Below are 19,267 nucleotides of genomic sequence, written 5' to 3' on the forward strand. Positions count from 1 at the left end.
ACAGAAATGCCTCGTTTTCATGGTGACCTTTGACCCTGTGGGCAAGTACGCTTGTTGTTAAAACTTGCACCATTAATTAGTTTATATATGATGATCAGATGTTCCAAATATCAGCTTGGTGTCTTTATCCCTTCATGTTTAAAAAGCGATTTGAAAAGGGGTATATTTTTCAATTTGGGACGGTATCAGTGCGTAAATGTGATAAAATAAATTTTTGAATAACGATAATATTAAAAATAATCTGCCTAGACCCTTGAAACTTATAATTCTAAAACAACTTTATGTGCTTATTTCAGGCATGCAGTTCATTAAGGGATATAGTGTTTCATTAGTAAGATATGTACAGTACCCCCAAAAATGGCCCAAGTGCAAGAATTGCGCAATAAAATTGTATTTACTGTTGATTTCAAATGAGCATAATATTATCCGTGTACTGTCTAGAGCCGTGAAACCTTTCATTCTTGGCCAACTTTTTGTGCTGATTTCAGTTATACAGTCTGTTAAAGGGATAAATTGTTTAATTACTAAGATATTATGCCCCAAAAATGGCCCAAGTGCAAGAATTGTGCAATAATATTGTGTTACGATTGATTTCAAATGAGCATAATATTATCTGTGAACGGTCTAGAGGCATGAAACCTTTCATTCTAAGACAACTTTTTGTGCTGATTACAGTTATGCAGTTCGTTAAAGTTAGGGTCTTTACAAACCAATATTTTCGTAACGTGGTCCGGTATACCAAAAGTCATGTTATATTCCTGTTCTACAGCCAAAAGTTAGTCTAGATATCAATTTTCAGTTAATTATCTTTATTCTATTTGAAGATATGGCTAATTGAAAATGCAACTTTACAAATATATCATAATTGATAGCTAAAAAGGGGTATGACCCTAAAATTTCAAATGGCCGTAACTTCTAAACGACTTGGAATTGGCAAGTCAAATTTTGAGTTTGTTCATCAGACATGTTGGTGCACATTATATCCGAGTTTCAAGAAAATCTGATACAGTACCCAGCCATCCCATTTGTTGAGTTGGCACGGAATGACCCATATATTGCAATAAATAATAATCATTTTAAATTATTTTTAATAGGAAAATTATAATATGTTAATATGCTATGTTATATGTTAGACATTAATTAATTAGATTGAAATATTGTAGCTGCCTCTCGTCAATATTGATGGTGAAATTAAGCCTGACATACAAAGGTAAGAAAAATAAACTTTAAAAAAATTGTATTAGTTATTCAGTATGTGTAAATAATATACTTTTTTTTCTAACTGAAAACAGACAGCATTTCAATATTAGATGAAAATGCTCAAACCCAGGTCTTATCTGTCAAGTCTAAGATAGAAGATGCGACTGCCCGACTTACTAATGGTGATGTAATTGTAGAGGAGCTCCGTGTTCTTTTGAGGCATAAAGAACACTTTTTGGCACTTTGTGAGGTGATTGATGTCCCACAAATAACAAGATTGTGTTTACGAATGAAAAATGTTATTGGCCCTAGAGATATTGTTTCGAAAATACTTGAGTGTCGAGAAACAGAGTTAACATCATTTGAAGATGTGCGTTATCGTGTAGGAATTTTGTTAGACGTTTGTAGCAGCTTACATCACGGTGAGTTCTTAGTCATTTTGAATAATACTAATAAGTTAACATTGGACTTTTTACGTTCAAATTACCAGATGATCAAAATAGACAATATTATTTATTCCTACTAAAAAATATATGTATTCCAATTTTACTGTTGGAAGCCCTATGGAACATCAAGTGAATAATTTTAATATCTGTTCATTATATCATTATCTCTTGCAATCATTTTGTAATCAGTCATTATTATTATGGTTGTTTTCTGTGAAATATGTACCAGATTCCATTGCATACAGTTTAACCTTTTTCATTCATGTCTGAATCACCCTCAGTGGTACTATTTTAAAGTCTTAGCTATAAAAAACCATCCATAATGGCTATGATTTTTTAAAATTTGGTTTAGAGATTGACAGTTGGTTGAATAAATATATATGTGTTCCCACAATCTTCTTCAGACAGAGTGACAAAATGATATATTATATAGAGTAACCTATTGGATAAATTTGTCTTTTTAATGAGTAATGCTTATAGTACAACTGAGGAAAAAACAGCATCCAACTTCAGTGTGCATGCACAAGTTGTATAGTTCACGCATGATTATACACACACAGTAAACAGTGACAAAGTGCAATAGCAATATGTCACATGTATAAGTATTTTTTTATGCACACTTTTCATGTCAGGATCCATTAATTAATTAATTGTCATCTCTACACATCAAAATATTAATGAAATATGTAAGCAAAATTATAATAATAATTATATTTAATACACAACCAATCTTCTTCTTTTGTCACTCCAAGCTGCTGTCTGCTGTGAAAAACTGACTGCCCCTATTGATGATTGCTATAGTGCTACATATATATATATTTTTAGATAAAAACAGGAAAAACTTTATATGCTATATGCGATCATCAGGTGCTTGATGAGAAGAGTGGAGTGGTATGAGTATATATAGGTTTACTTGGCCAGGTGGTGTGAAATACTTTACTTAACAGCATGGTTAAGCAAGAACTTGTTTTCGTGTCCCGTTCTTGAAACTTAGGAAGTGCAATCCTCAACCGAAGTTTTTCCTGTTTTTATCTAATAATATTACTAGCTCTATCTATTTATTTATATATATTGAGCACTATATTGGCCTACATTGGTTATATTAATTAATAGTATATATATATATATATTTGATTTGATTTTTTAATTTAATAAGACCATCAAGGCAGTGGAAGAAGGGTAAAGGCAGTGGATGTCACATATATTGAGAAAGCATTGGAAACAAATATGAGTTGCCGGAAGATATCTGATTTGTGTGATCCAATACAAGCTCAAGTGGTGATCATTAGCCCAAAGAGTGTCACTCCAGTCATTACCTTTTTCAAGTTGTCTCCTGCTGTTTCTGACATGCTTGTAGAAATTGAAAAAATTCATGAAAGTCGACTATTTCAAGAATTTTGGAGAAAGAAAGGTACTAAGGTTCTTGAGAAGCATACAGAGGGCTCCTTGATGACCTTACAGGAGGTAGAGTCACAGGTGTGGAGGTTTGTGAAAGAGGAATGGGATAAATTTAGGGGACAGCTAACAACTGGCCTCATAACCTTACTTGCTGTCAAGAACAAACTCGGAGAAATCAAGGATGACCTCTTGGAGAAAGAACTTGGTGTCTTTAAGACCAAAAATGCCCCCAATGACTGGATTGGGAAATGTTGTAAACAAGTGCGCCTCTATCGTCAACTTGGTAGAAGTTTAGAAAGTGCCAAGATTATTCTTAAGATTAAGAATGCATTTGATCTGACAGGCAACTTCAAACCCGTAGAGCTTCTGTGTTCAACAGTAAGTATCTTCTTTCATGACATACTGTACCTTCGTAAATACATTATATATTATGTATTTTAATAGGCTATGTGTTATAATATAAAATATAATATCAAAACGTACATTTTACATTGAACTTGATTATTGTAGTGTAAATGGAAAAAAGAGTGAACTATTAATAAATAAATACCTTATCTAAAAGGATGAATTATATTATGAATTGAAATAATAAATTTTTCTTATGGACGTTTTAATAGGCCTAAATATAGGACTATATGCAAAATATGTATAAATGTTATTACTTTTGCATCTGGTTAAATGGCTAGAATAATATTTTTTGCACAAATTTTCATTGACAGCTGATAATTTACTTAAATTTAAAAGGAAAACAACATAAACAGTATCTCTTCTTTTGACAATCATTATTATCGGATTCACGTTGTTTACTTGTGTTATATATCATTTGAATCCATTTAGAGCGAGATAGAATTTGAAAAAAATTGCCTAAAAGACTTGAATACAGATGTTGCAACAGCCTGTAAGGAATTGGAAGGTGTCACTGAGGACCAGAAAAAATGTTTACATACACTGATGAAATGTAAAGACCTGATTATTTGGATTAAAAAGGAAATCAAAAGTAAGTATGGTTATTGCTAGTAGGTGGTAATTTTTAGATAAGAAAATTGAGAGGAAACAAATATTGAAGTAAAGATTTCTCTTTCTGGAAAACCACAGGAAACATGAAGTAGCTTCTCTATGACAATTGAAATTGCAATGGTCATTGTGATAGAGATTCTGCTGTATTTATCGTTGGCAATGAAATTTACGATCTTGATAGTGTGGATTTCATGTTTCAGCAGTTGAACATGGTAAAGCCTATTACCCCAAGCTTATCTGCAATGCTAACAAAAAATTATATTTATTAATGTTTCACTGATAGATATGCAGGAGTTGAAGGTGTTTGTGGATCTTGCAATGATCCAAGCTGGTGAAACTGACATTGAAGTTGGCAGAGTCTCCTGCCTTCACCAAGCTGCTACAGGCTATGCTGCCTTTATTTTTGATCTAACTGAAGACTCAGACTACACCTACCTTATGCGTATCTGCAACCATACTTGGACAGCTTTGCAAAATGATCCTGAGTTATCAACAAAACTTGTAAGTTTTCATATCTTTAACATTCCTATGTGAGTATGATTAAACAAATTTATACAAATGAAAGCAAAGTTACTGATCTTCACTGGCACTTTTGATGAACATTTCAGAAATACCATTATCACAGCGAAGTGTTCAAGTAGCAGTTTGCACACCATAGGTGATGGTCATTTAGCAATAGTGTTAGTTCGTTTTGGATGTTTCTTTTCTGTTGTTTAATTTTCATTTTATTCTTTTGTTCTTTTAAATTTCTCATTTTTACTTATTTAGGTGTACTCACAGTGTATGTAAAGTATTCTATGCAAGCACTCTGTCTGGGTCACCTCTATTATGAATCTATTGTAAGCACTACAGTCTGTGCCCATTTCACTCTGAAAATTATGTTAGTGAAATTAGCATTTGTTCATTGAAAGAGAAGTTTTCCCGTTTTATATAATTTAAGAGCTAATTTAGCATACTCAGTAATTCCCATTATTTAAATTACAATTGCGTGTTTGTTTTATCGATGCTCTAAACTAAATTTGTGATGACAAGGCAGGTGCATCACTCCATTTAAGCTTAGCAACAGGCCTATATAAACAACTCTCTTATAATTATTAATAAAATTTGTAGAAATTAAGCATAGTACAGCACAAATAAAACTACAAAGAAACAAAATTATGTAGAATAAATTGAAAACTTTAAAATAAATGAAAGGTCAAAGGCCAAGCAGAAAGGCTAAACACTCCAGGTTCTAAAACTTTTAAAACATATATATAACAAGGTAGAACATCAGATATAATTATTCTGTTTATTTTATTTCTTATGTAGGAGGATATTCATCGTCACATGGAATGGTTGAAAGGTGTCAAAGATTCACATGGGTCTGTGGAAGTGACTTCATTACGCCAAGTGGAGAGAATTAATGCTGGAGGGATTTATGAAATTGGCAAATTAGAAGAGGTACAGTTGATATTACATATAAACATGTGTAGTGTAGACCAGTGATTTGTAAACTTTTAGATCTACCTAACATTTAAAATATTCAATCCTGTCCCACCCATCAACTGCTTATACCAGACAGATGGATACCCTATTCCAAAGTCATGAAAACGGACAATTTTTAGTATCGGAATATTCCACATTGTGAAATATATTGCGTGCATTTCTGTTTTAATATTTTGATTAAATAAATTAGTTGTCAAATTTTGGCAATTAGAATTACAATTTTAAACGCATCAAACATTTTTGGGAAAATTGGGCATAAACTATATTTTATGATTGTCTTTATTAAATATTATTTGGCTTCTGGCATGTGGGACACAAAAAGGAAATGCTGTCTTTAAAGCCAGGCTTCGGAGGTCAGGTTTTATGGTCGAGTCATAAGAAAACTGCACATCTTTTAGTAAGGAAGAGAAAATATGTCTTTTTATATATCTTTTGTTGATATTCACTACTTTTTTGTTGATATTCACTAGGATTACTGTTGATTATATTTTGTTTTTTTCTCCAGCACACATTAATACTTCGTGTTCCTGTGGAAGATGATGAAGAGAAGATTTACACAGTTGAACAACTTAAAGATCTTCAGAGTAAGCTGATGTTGGTTGCTGGGAAGGCTCACCAAACCACTGATGCCAAGTCTCAAGTTGATCGCTTTGTGGAGGTTAGTTCGATTGTGTTAAAAGCATGTGTTGTGATTAAGGGATTGTAAAGATATTTTAAAGAAAATATTTGACTTCTGAAGCCAATAAAATTGTTTTTATCGATTGAAATATCAAATGTTGCAATTAATGGATGTTAATTTTTTGTAGTCATATTTACCTAGATTTATGCCCACTTTTGCGATGAACTTGATCTACAACTAGCTAATTCTAACTGTAATGATATGCATTTAAATCCAAATAATTATGTGTATAATTTGTTATATTGTACTGTATTCACACAGCAGCAAGAGATATGATGGGTTGTGTTAAAAAATAAAAATGTAAAGATGACAAAGTGATTGCATAGATCTCAATTGAAAGACATATGTTATGCTTAAAACTAAATGAAACAAACATTGTCACTTGATTGTACAATAATTTGTCAAAAAAATAATAATAGGAATATAGGAACTCAATGATCAAATGTAAAAAGAAATTGATGAAACAAATGCAAATGAACTAGCTAAAGTCATAAATACAACAAATGCCTCTCGTAAAATGTTTGAAGCAGTTGAACAAATGTTACACTTTATGTAATTGATCAAGATGTTAACATGGTTTTCTCAGACCAACGTATAGTAGAAATAATGAGAGACTGGTTTCAGAATCATTTAGGAGTATTGGTGTTGCTTTAGCCGGTGCATTAGTTCAAATGCATGCTATCTGCAATCCATTTGGAATGAATCCACATATGGCATATAATTTTATAGCATTAGAATGTGAGTATGCAGACGACATGATTTAATAGATGAAGACAAAAGCAAATTATATAAAATGTCTCATTAACCCAAAAAAAAAATGAATTTACTCATGTATATATTGACAAGACAAATGAACCTACTGTAAGTACGACGAATGGGGTAAACATAAATTGCTAGGATAAATGCTTGATAGAATTTCTGATGCCCCCATTTAAAGATTTTACGTACGGTAGCATTCAGTAATTAAATGAAAACATGGAACAAGAACATATATCTACATTTTAAATTAAGACTTCCTAACACACTTATTTTTCTGGTTCTATTGTATAATTTGATTAGTTGGGTGCAGCCTGTTGGTCGAAGAAAGATGATGAATTCCACAGAAAAATCCTAAAAGAATAATTCTAAAAAATGTTTTGGTCTCAAAATGCAGTAATGTAAATTAAAATAAATTAACTGACACAACCCGACTGTTTAGAATAATTGTAAAATAATGTTGAATGATTTAAGATGTCAATGAAAACACACCAGCATTTATTGTCATGTCACTTGCTGTAGGTAATTTAAAATGTATGAAGGTTGTGCTGGCAGACCACAGAGTAACTTATTAAGTCAATTACAGGTGGTGAGGAAAAAGACAACTCTGCTTTAATAGTTTATGAGGATTTCATGAATGTTAAAGAAATTGCTAACAATAAGGTGTCATGGGTAAATCTATTCTGAATTTTTGTATTTCCTCCTGATCTATATAGTCTCACTCTTGCACTACCAACACAATTTCTGATTTTTGTATGGCAACAAGAATTATTGGGAGGCATCAATTGAATTAAATTTCATTATCTTCCTTTTTCTTTTTTTTTTTTTTTCAGGTGTTTGATGGCGCTCAAGATCTGGAAATGTATTATAAAAAAATGTGCACGTCTGGAAATGTGCTTTTCACAGACTTGAATATTAAACTTATTTGTGACAAAAGCTACAAGGTACCAGTCCATGTAGATTTCTGTGTTGTTGAACAGAAACCACTGTTCGGTAGGAAAGAACTCACTGAAATATTAAAAGAGCTCCTCAACTTTATGGATGCAAGTTTGAAGCAATGGTATGATTACATTGACGATAAGCGAGAAGAGTTTTACTTCTTAAATGTTTATACTACTAAACAGCTTGTTATTTTGCGACGTGCTCTTGCAAATTTTGGTGAGGAAGATGTCAGTCCAGAAGTGTATGCTCTTTTAAGTCTTGTCAAACCAGACTGTACTGTACAGGATTTAAGAAAAGCTGTTGCAATGGTTAAAAAAGAAAAGGAAATTGAATCAAACGATGATGAGATTTATTTTAGAGAAAGTGGGCAAATTGAAGATGTCCTTTCAGATGAAGAAAAGGATCGTCTGGTTGCCTTCTGGGATGAGTTGGATGGCATGTTAGATGAGGAACAAGCAATGGCAGTGCTGGAAGACAAGGGAATAATTGATGTGGAAGATGCAGTGACATTCATGACTGACTCTCCATACTCTAAAAAAACTTTGGAAGACCTAGTGGGGGGGTTTTACAGTAGGGTTGGCTGTGCTCTATCGGAACTAAGGCAGCAAAACCATGATAATGAGGAAGCAGACAGAGAAGAGCAAATAGGAAATGTTGTTAGAGATGAAGAAGAAGAGCAGCTGGTACCAATCAGTATTCAAAACCTTGGACATGGAACTGAGAGTGTGAGAAATGAACTTCTAGAAGGGATGAAAAACTTCAAAGGGTAAATCTTTATATTTAATATTAAAGTACTCTCTTCCCATTTCATAATATTCCTGCGATATAAATGTGATAATAATAATTCTGTTTCTTGTGCAATGAACAGTAAAATCCCATGTACAACCTACTTTGATTCCTAATAACATAGTCATCAAACAAAATCAATCATAAATTTATTCCAATATATTAAAACATAAAATTCTTAACTAAGTATCCTAAAGTAGGTTAGAGTTTTAGGTAGAAAAAATTTTTAGAAATATGTTACCTTCAGTGTTCCAGTTGGTCTTACTTCACATTGTTCACTCATTTGCATAAATTTAGTAGTTGAAGAGGGAATATATTTATTCGCCATTGACACATTATCACTTCTAATTTTCTCCTAGGACTCTTATCGAAAAACTGAACCATCTCTGGAAGAATTATTTGAGTTCAACAAAATCTGCTGATCTTTCTGACTATGTCAGTGTTGAAACGCTAGGAAGACTTTTGAAACATCTTGCTCCTGGTATGTGATTTTAATTGAAATTATATTTATTTTGTAGCATTTATAAACAGTTTTTGGACAAATAAAACTCACAAACAACTGGCAAATCTAAGTAAAGTGTGATACATGCTGTAAAAATGTACTACTAAATTGACAAATAGAAGTGGGATGAACTCACAAAAGAAAGAAAAACAATGGCAAAGCTGAATACAGATTGATTATTATTATTTTTTTTTGTTTCAGTTTGATGTCTTAGTATTTTTTTTTTTACATTTCAGATTGTCAAGCTACTGTTAGGTGTTTTCCTCAATTGCTTACAAGAGGGCGTCCTAACCTCATTTTGTGCCCAGCTAGTAAGTAATATTTTGTCACTTTTACTCAGGAGTTGTACAATGTTGATATAACTATTCATATTGCTTCATCTCTTTTTCAGTTTTTTTTATATAAGTTTGTCTCACTGTTCTGAATATTAATTGGTAAACTGACTCATGTGAGAGGAATGGTGAATTCCACCATAACATTGTAGTCAGTTTCAAAAATGGAGAGGCACTCTTGTTCTGAGTCTAGAGCTCCAGTTTTGTTTGTGGGTTCATAAATTTGTCAATTCAATTTTATGTTGTATTGCAGGAGATGTACTGCATACTGTGCTGTCAGTCTACATGGAAGGCAATGGAAGTTTGCCAGCCTATGATGAGGTTTTGCTGTGCAACGCAAAAACTTCTCTTGAAGAGGTTAGAATCAATGTGAAGAGCTGGAGCTTGGTCTTGTGATGCCCCATGTATAGTGCTATGGTGGCCATGCAGAGGTTTAGCTAGGGAATAATTTAGTTCTAAATTTGCTGCTGTGACAGTCAAAAGGCCCATAGTGGGGGTTAGAAGAGAGGGGTGGTAAAGTTGGAAAATTACTTATAATCTCAGTGTCATTGAGCTGAATTGTGTATGGCATTGTCTTTGACTAATGTAGCTGTTGTAGATTGGTCCTTAGTAGCTTCATGGTTACATAATTTTATAATGACAGGGGCGAAAATTAACCTCTGCATCGGGGTAACCTGGAAAATAGTTCCATGTCCCATAACAAAATAAGCAGATTAGGTGCAACTTTTTTGGCAGAAACATGTCAATTGCTTCTGATAAGTACTTTTGTTAGTTTTCAGCTGAGTGGCTTCATTAAGTTTGCGCACAAACAGTGCAGATTTGTTCTTTCCAAAGTAAAGAAAAATCATTATTGCTTTGTGATGTAAAATTCACAATTAAAAACATGTCCATAATCTTATTTTTATTATCAATAATGAATGCAAAATAGAACATTTTAAGAATCAGGAAGAAGAATAGGAAAGAAAATGAAAACAGCTGAAATTATTATATTAATTGTAGTTCTAAATATTTATATAGTGCCAATTCCAAATGAATAATTAAAGGCACTGAGCGTTATTTACCTTGTGTCACTGGATAAAATACAATGGCAAACCAGTACAAAGTGCAACCTTCTCTCCTCCCTGGGGGAGTGTACCTAGTTGTGGGTTTGTACTCGGTGCAGGAAACTAGTACAATTAGTGCCACAGTTTCGAACCCCTGATCTCAAAGTTAGGAGTCCAAGCCACAACCGATGTGCTAACCACTTTATTCGAAAATATATAATGAATAATCAATATGTCATTATCTAAGTTCCGTTTTCGTAATAAATTTTGGGCACTAATCATCAGAAGTCAAGGTGGCAAGCTTCTTACATTTTATAATTTAACATCAAATGAAGATTTTCTGTTTCCAAAAATTGTTGTGTAAAAATAAATATAATAAAATCAGTAATTTTCAATTGAAATTGTAACATTTTAATTAGATATCATTGCTCACAAGCAAAATAATCCTTGCCAGGTTGTGTTGTTGTGGCGACGAGCATTGAACGGTACAAATGTGAAGACGTATTGCCTTGTGAATGCTGATGCCTTGGATTATGATGTCAGTGTTGATGCTGTCAAAAAACTTCACCAGATTATGAAAGGGAGGTCTGGTAAGCAAATTGTACTTGTATTGTTGTTTTCTTCCCTGTTGTCATCACGGTAAATATGTAATATTAATAAAAAATATTATATACATTTCTGTTTTGTTTTAATATTTTAGATTACCAACTTGTCATTGTTTGTAACCGAGAAAGAGAAGACCAGTCGCGGATAGTCACAGCTTTAAATTCTGACCGCATCTCTTCTGATAAACCAACTTGCAGAAAATGGCACGACATCCAAGAATACCTGTGTATGCAATTTACACAGCAAGTTCAACTGACCAATGGGAGGTTGCAACCAGCTGCCACACTAACCAATCAAAAGTTAGATCCTTAAATTTATTCAACAATATGTTACATACTGACCTATCTTGAACAATTTCTCCTAGCTAACTCTTTGCGAATATGAATACGATCAACTTTATTGCAATTTGCATAAAACATGAAATTGATGTTTATGAATCTTTACATGCAATCTTGCATGTGGGAAACTTTTAGAATTTTCATTTAACCTATTTCAATTTTACAGAACGTGTGTGCAAGCTATTTCTTCCAAAAGACCAGGTGTTGGGAAATCACTGCTTATTCAAAGGTACAAGGAACAACTTCAGAGAGATGTCAGGCGCCCAGACTGCTGCATCACTGTTCCTTTGCAGACAACAACTGTCCAAGAGCATGACATTGCAAAGACACTTATCAGTCGTATACAGGAAATGAATCGCCGCTTTCCACGAATTATTCACCTAGATGTTTCACCAAATGTGTGTAGCAAGTTTGTTTAATTAGCATCTTGGTGGTAAAAGTTAATTGGGAAATGTTCTGGTTTCACTGAATTATTCTTATGACTTTAGAACCTGGTGTACCATATGTACCATAAACACTTAATTTTGATGACATTTTATGATTTTGTTAAATATGTTTGAAACTTCTTTTTTGTCATTTCTTTGACAGTTTGTCAATATCTTGCATTATATTATTTAATGCACATTAAATCAAATTTTTTGTCTAAGGTAGCTACTCCCCTTTTTTAATATTACAGTTATTACACATTTAGTTTTCTCACATTTCACATTTTTAATTGTTATTTTTTTTAGGTATGTAGCGGGTTAGATCACCTTCTATTCAACCTTCTCATTCTAAACACAATTTGCTGCCCCGATGGATCTGTGTGGCGTAGGCATTTCTATGACCTTTATTTAATAGAAGTCACCCATGCTAATGAAGTCAAGGTTGAAGACACTATGGTTGGTTCAAATGCTAGTTTCATTTATTTCCAACAAATATATTGCCTAGCACAACTTAAACATTCTAGATGAATATGAACTAAGATGATGAATATAACTAAGCAAATAGAACTTCTTAAAATTATGTAAATTATTGGTCCTATAGTTGGATACTAAGAAATTTGAGCAGAGTCTTGGGAACTTGTGATGAGCCGCAGTATAGCTATTTAATATTTAAAAATCAAGAAATGTGATTTTTTTTTTGTATTATTAGTTTTTTTATGTCAGTTCTTAAAGGATTAGCTAAGTTTATATACAAGCAAACTGAATAGATTTGTGATTTGGTATGATTTGGCCTGACTAATGACAACAATTGATAAATGTCACATAAGTATAAATGCCATATGCAAGTAAGGATCACTAATGTTACTTGACATTTCAGAGTGAGGGAAGATCCAGCAAAGACACTTTTTTTGAGAGCCTTCCAACAGTTTTGTGTCGACCACCAAAAGAGACACATAGAAAAGAATTTGAAAAATCTCAACAGCAATTACCAGGTAATGAATATGTATATCATGCCATTTCTTTGGTTTTAAGTGCAGGTATAATTTGACTATAACTCTGCTGTCGGCATAGTAATATTTTAATTACTATTTTGTACACTGCGAGAGGTAATGCTAATCTGTAGGTGTGGAGACTATAATACCACTCAACCTCTTTTTGAGGCATAGCACGGTCTGAAGAAGCTAGGTTTTAAACCTCACTAGCATTCTTGCTAGTCAGCTTGGGCCTAGCCAAGCCTCTCCTAGAAATCAGTATCCCTAGCTGTGGCCGTGGGCGTTCCTGAGCCGTAGGACAATTGCCTCCTAGAAGGCTGCACCTGAATTCCGAGCTAATTACATTTCAGCGTACACAGGTTTCTGACTCTTCCTCATATGACTGACCCGTTTGCCAGGCCTATACCTCCACTGAGGTCAGTTTACCCTGTGTATATCTTCAAGAGCGAAATTTTGTCACAGCGATGGTGGGGCCTTTAATCAAATAAACATGAATATATATACCCTTACATGCAAATCAGCTTCCTTATTCGTTTAAAATTTTGATTAAAATCTTGATAAATGTGCTCTTATTGTAGCATGTACTGTTCTCTATACATTAATTATCTATATCATTTGGTTCTTATAACAAGATGAATACTTTTCTATTTGTCAGAAGGGTTTCATGACCCCTTGATGGATGTCCTAGAGTTCAGAAGTCCAAAGTTTCAGCGACCCTACCAGTACCTTGCAAGACTTGACCAAGAAATCCTTCTAGATGCCTTCACCTTCAATAGACGTAAATTACATGGAAATCATGTTGATTGCTTGGCAACTCTACTAAGGTAAAGAAGCTGAAGTATTAAAGTACAGTAGATCTGCTGTGACTGGTTGTCGTAGAACCTGAGGAAGAAGGCATTCCTCTAGTTTTTACTGTCATAATTGCACATTTTATTATCATAAAGAAAAAATAGACGCAGTATTGGCAGACCTGTTGCCAAATTCAACTTGTTTCTCTAAACCTACCCCTTAAAAAGCCAACAAACAGATAAGCGAATGGAAATTTTTTATTAATTAAAGTTTGGGTCAAGTAAAAATGATACCGTAGGCTATTAGCTTATTCACCATGTCTACAATTGGGATATTAAATCTGGGGTATTCCCATACCTACAAAATTTAACGTGCACACTACAATACTCAAGCACAAGTTATGTTTATTTTTTTACCTACAGGCATTGTGGCCTTCCAGATCCTTCATGGTCAGAGTTGTCTCATTTTGCTTGTTTCCTCAATAAGCAGTTAGAAGCCTGCGAGGGCTCTGTCTTCTGCGACTTGGCTATGCTGGCTGACACTGGATTGGATGGATTTAAAACATTTGTTGTCAAATTCATGTTGCAGATGTCAAAGGTCTGAGTTCTTTCATCTAATTGTTCATACTAAAATTTTTACTTGAAGCCAACTAGCTAGTCACAACATACTAACCGGCTCTACATATTCATGGCAGTAATATTTCTATGTTTATAAGTGGTCATTTGTGTTATTATTAACCAGTGCCAAAACCCAATCACAGACAACACAAAATATAATTATTTGAAATATAATTATTTCTCCCTTTTCAGGATTTTGCTACTCCCTCACTACAAATGAGTGATGAAAGTTTTCGAATAGCTGATGACCAAGAAGATGAAGATATTTTAATCCAACTACGCAGACGTTGGGAAACCAGGTAAGGACATAACTTATAACTAATGATAATCTATGGATAAACTGACAGTTGCTAAATATTTCCTATAATTATACTAACTGATGGAATTAAAATAATCATCCTTCTCAAGTAGCATTTAACATCTCCAACCTTCCTTTAATACAGCGCCATAAATGTTTTTGCATACTAGTTGATATATTCATTCATTCATTTCATTCAATATATTTTGCCAAGAACTTCAAAATCAGTAAGGACAAGACTGTGCAGGATAAACAAATAGCAAACTTATTTTCTGTGAAAAGTTTTTTCCTCTGACAATAATAATATTTTTTTTGTAATTTTAATGTGTTTAATGATTAAAGAATTGATTTGATTTAAATTTGTTTCATTTTTTAGCCCACATCCGTATATCTTCTTCAACCGTGACCACCAGACAATGACATTCATGGGGTTCAGTATCGATCGTAATGGGACGCTCTTTGATGTAGATGGTCGTGTGCTGCAACAAAATGTGATGACGAAGAGCCTAATGAGAGGGCTTGACCTTCAAAGGGTCAATCTGGCAGAAGATTTTGATTCTTTGCCAAGGTAAGTTCAAGTAAACAGTCATGGTTTTGTTAAATGATTTCAAAGTCCTGAAATTTCTTTGAAAATTTGTATACCATTACAATGGTTATAGAAATATTGTATAATTATTGATGGTTGTTGATAACAATTTTAATCCACAAGGGATGAGAAGCTGCGGAAGTTGTGCATGGTGATGGGAATCGAGAATGTCAGTAATCCCGACGACACATACGAGTTGACAACAGATAATGTTAAGAAGATTTTGGCTATCCACATGCGATTTAGGTAACATATTTTTCCTTTTGATTTTTCAGTTTTTCTTTCATTAAGCAATGGAATGAATTCTGGAAAGTCAAAGACTTATTTTCAGTGGAGGCTTTCTGGTAGTGAATTTGGGCAGTACGCTGGAAGACACTCCCTTTTAGTTTTCTGTACAGTCTGCATACTTAAACATGCACATGTGCCATGTTGCACATAGGACCAAGAGATTAAAAATGTCGTCTGAATTGCACTGTTGAAACTTGCACTTCAGCCTTTTTATCTAAGTGGAGTTTTAGTTGTAAAAAATACTGGTGTTGTACATTATTTAAATCAGATATCTTGCATGGCATCTTTGCAATTGTGATTAGTGACACAGACTGTGACAAGACAGTCTTTATTTACTTTATGATTTTTATTACTTTCTATTTATTTCGTAGGTGTGGCATCCCTGTGATTGTGATGGGTGAAACAGGCTGTGGCAAGACGCGTCTCATTCGCTTCATGTGTCAGTTACAGTCTAATGGACTGGTGGCAGACCAACCCGTAAACAACATGATTCTTATGAAGGTTAGAATGTTGTTTTCTCAAATCAAATTTGACTTAACAATAAATCATTAAAATTTTAAAGTTGGCAAAAATCCACTTAAAAAAATGTTAACTTTTAATATTCAGCACACAATTCTGTTTGTAGAGATAAAAACTGAAAAAGTTTTTTTCCCCTACAAGGTACATGGAGGTACATCTTCTGAGTATATTGTTCAACGTGTACGCAGAGCAGAAGGACTTGCAAAGGCAAACAAAGCACAGTATAACATTGATACAGTTTTGTTTTTTGATGAAGCAAACACAACTGAAGCAATTGGAATCATTAAGGAGATTATGTGTGATGGTCGCATGAATGGCCGGCAGATTGACTTCGATGGCAGTGGCCTAAAGATAGTTGCAGCCTGCAACCCTTATAAAAGGTATCTTAAACAGTCTTAGGCTATGATATCTGTTATGGTAGCAGAAAGTGTGGGTTGCTTGACTATAGTACTTATAATTCCAATCTACATAATCATTAAAATTATTAAATGTCATTAGTTTTTGTAACTTAACCTCTCTACAGTAATATACCTCCTCATTCTCTTTCCGCTTTGAGCAAAACATAGCACAACAGGACAGACAGTTGTTGGTTTTTTACTATTAAGATGCAAGATTTTTGCATGTTTGTACAGAAAACAGTGATACATAAGTACAACATTTAGTTTTTAAACTCATATATACGAATGTTTGTCTAAACATGGTGTCAATTAAATTTAATGATCTTTGATTGATTTTATTATTATATTGTATATTGTTGCTACGGGTATTTCCATATTCTTCAAGTAATACTATATTATTATAATTGATTGAAGCTACATACGCATTGTATTTCAGCCAATAACAAAAATATGGACCCAATAATGTTGTATTTCCAACACATTTAAATAAATTTAAAGTGTGTCTTTTGATTTACAGTATTGTTAATATTATGTTGAAAGTAATTATTTTTATGTATGAAAACAAATGTGTTTTTATTTCACAAATTAGACATACCGACGAAATGATAGGAAGGCTAGAAGCAGCAGGTCTTGGTTACCACATCAAAGCAAGTGAAACCAAAGACAGACTTGGTAAGGTTTTAAGACTAGAATTAAAGGCAATCCCTAGTTTTATCTGAATTGTGTTCTGCTAAATCCATAATGCACACGGGATGAACGGTTTACGCAAAAGGTGGTGCGCTATTGTAATATGAATTTCTGCCATCCGGCTTTAATTTATCTTTTGTTTTCTTGAGGTAATTTCTAGCATGTGTATTGCATTTAATGATTATTATTTCCTAATTTGTTTAGGTCGCATTCCTCTACGTCAACTAGTGTACCGTGTACAAGCTTTACCCCCAAGCATGCTGCCTCTGGTGTGGGACTTCGGTCAGCTGAATAGTACTGTGGAGACTATGTACATTAGTCAGATCGTTCAACGTTTTGTGAGTTGGCACATTTTGAATAAAATTAAGACAGTACTTTGCTTCCTTTGTTTTCCAACAAATAATTATAACAAGAGCACTCAGTAGAGAGCATATCTCAGCCCACCGCCAAAATTTTCTATTAAAAATTTCTCAAAAATATGTACTTTCCAACCACAATCTACTTTAAAAAAATTAAACCAACACAAAAGTTTCATTTAGATGAGTTGTTTAGTTGTTGAGATATCTGATTTGCGACGTTTTGCTTTGAATGGTCCATAGTTGACACCAAAATGTAATTCACCTTTCGACTGCCTTTTATTGCATCAGTTGTACACCTGCCGATTCCTGACTATTCTGACTTAACTTACTGGCAAGTTTTAATCTTATAGCTGACAAACAAAATACATGCAATGTATTGTTGTTGTCACCAAAATTTAATCACCTCATCCTTATGTCATGCCTAACAATCCCTGCTGTAGCTGGCATTTAAACCTGTGCACCTGTTTTTGAGATATTTTGAACACGAGAAACATGCAGGACCATAAACAATTAAATGACCCTCAAGTTCACTCCTGAATTTTGATCAAGACTTACACTTGACAATTTCTTCCTTGTAACTTGTAAACCAATAATAATATTAATATATCTATTTGTGAATAAACTCTGTAGGTTTATTTTCCTATTATCTTTCTCCTTTTTTATATACTATCCATTTATTATTTTTACTGATATATACTTTACTTTCAAAAGCTGATAGAAAATGATTGTTTTTTTTTTTTTTCCAGGTAACCAATGGACAGATCTATGCAACCCCTCGGCAGGTTAAAGTTGTGAGTGAGGTTTTATCCACTGCCCAAGCATTCATGAGGGAACAGAAGGTTTGTTAATAAAAGCATGCTGCCAATATACATTGTAATTCCCAGTCCAGACTATCAAATTTCATTTGGCAAAAACATGTGCCATGCCTAAATACTGTATGTTCATGATGACATCACATCATGAACATTTATATGCACATCATGGGCATATAATACTTTTTTGATAATTTGGACGGAGCTTTATATTAACAGTAATACAGTACAAACAGTAATAATGTTCATGTTCAGTCATGATCATGATAATATCACAAACGCAAAGATGATAGCTTTTCTGGGTGAACCGACTATTGTCCACTGTTCCTTTAAGAGCACTCCTACGGCAAAAAATAGCATCATCCAGCGCATGACTGCATTTACGCTCAAACTTCATCCTTTGTCATCATTGAAACATTGACGACCACACCTACATGATCTCTGTTTAATATGCAAGAGAGAAATATATTTATCCTATAAATTTAATTCTTAGAAGCTTTTCTTTGTTTATACTTAGAATGAGTGCAGCTTTGTAAGCTTACGAGACGTTGAGAGAACTCTTAATGTGATGGTCTGGTTCTTCAACAAACGACGTTTATTGCAACCTTTGATTGAAAAAGAGCTTGAGAATGCAAAGGACATAGTAGAGAAAGAAATGGACAGTGAAGAAGAATATAAGTCAGAAGATGTTACTCCTTGTGATGAAATGGATATGGTAATATATTGTAGTCCTTAAATTACAGATTGTATTTCTGTGGTTTTTTTTTGTAATAAAATTATTGTGATATTTTTGTGATTTTTTATTATTGTTTTATTGTTGTCAAATTATTTTTATGAATCTTATCTTTGACAAAAAGTTTGAGTACAGACACAGAGTAGCGGAAGAACAGGACAGTGAAGAAGAATATGAATATGAATCAGAAGAGGATATTCCTTGTGATGAAATGGAAATGGTAATATATTGTAG

General features: G+C 33.4%; 1 protein-coding gene across 1 annotated transcript in view; it reads left to right on the forward strand.

Moving 5' to 3' along the window:
- LOC117107478 (E3 ubiquitin-protein ligase RNF213-like) overlaps positions 1–19,267 on the forward strand; it is a 57,078-nt gene that overhangs the window by 4,675 nt on the left and 33,136 nt on the right. Inside the window, exons 7-33 of the mRNA XM_033249179.1 lie at positions 1,293–1,622; positions 2,803–3,422; positions 3,882–4,041; positions 4,345–4,562; positions 5,370–5,501; positions 6,052–6,204; positions 7,815–8,689; positions 9,069–9,190; positions 9,448–9,522; positions 9,797–9,900; positions 11,041–11,176; positions 11,287–11,491; positions 11,697–11,928; positions 12,262–12,411; positions 12,833–12,947; positions 13,603–13,771; positions 14,159–14,333; positions 14,546–14,652; positions 15,028–15,219; positions 15,361–15,483; positions 15,897–16,026; positions 16,186–16,424; positions 17,032–17,114; positions 17,334–17,467; positions 18,235–18,327; positions 18,818–19,015; positions 19,158–19,253. Of these exons, the coding sequence (XP_033105070.1) occupies positions 1,293–1,622; positions 2,803–3,422; positions 3,882–4,041; positions 4,345–4,562; positions 5,370–5,501; positions 6,052–6,204; positions 7,815–8,689; positions 9,069–9,190; positions 9,448–9,522; positions 9,797–9,900; positions 11,041–11,176; positions 11,287–11,491; positions 11,697–11,928; positions 12,262–12,411; positions 12,833–12,947; positions 13,603–13,771; positions 14,159–14,333; positions 14,546–14,652; positions 15,028–15,219; positions 15,361–15,483; positions 15,897–16,026; positions 16,186–16,424; positions 17,032–17,114; positions 17,334–17,467; positions 18,235–18,327; positions 18,818–19,015; positions 19,158–19,253 (5,366 nt within the window). The remainder of the gene's footprint in view (positions 1–1,292; positions 1,623–2,802; positions 3,423–3,881; positions 4,042–4,344; positions 4,563–5,369; positions 5,502–6,051; positions 6,205–7,814; positions 8,690–9,068; positions 9,191–9,447; positions 9,523–9,796; positions 9,901–11,040; positions 11,177–11,286; positions 11,492–11,696; positions 11,929–12,261; positions 12,412–12,832; positions 12,948–13,602; positions 13,772–14,158; positions 14,334–14,545; positions 14,653–15,027; positions 15,220–15,360; positions 15,484–15,896; positions 16,027–16,185; positions 16,425–17,031; positions 17,115–17,333; positions 17,468–18,234; positions 18,328–18,817; positions 19,016–19,157; positions 19,254–19,267) is intronic.

The sequence above is a fragment of the Anneissia japonica genome, unplaced genomic scaffold (assembly GCF_011630105.1).
Source record: "Anneissia japonica isolate Jap-2015-1 unplaced genomic scaffold, ASM1163010v1 scaffold284800_len683186_cov164, whole genome shotgun sequence".
In the NCBI taxonomy this organism is placed as follows: Eukaryota; Metazoa; Echinodermata; class Crinoidea; order Comatulida; family Comatulidae; genus Anneissia; species Anneissia japonica.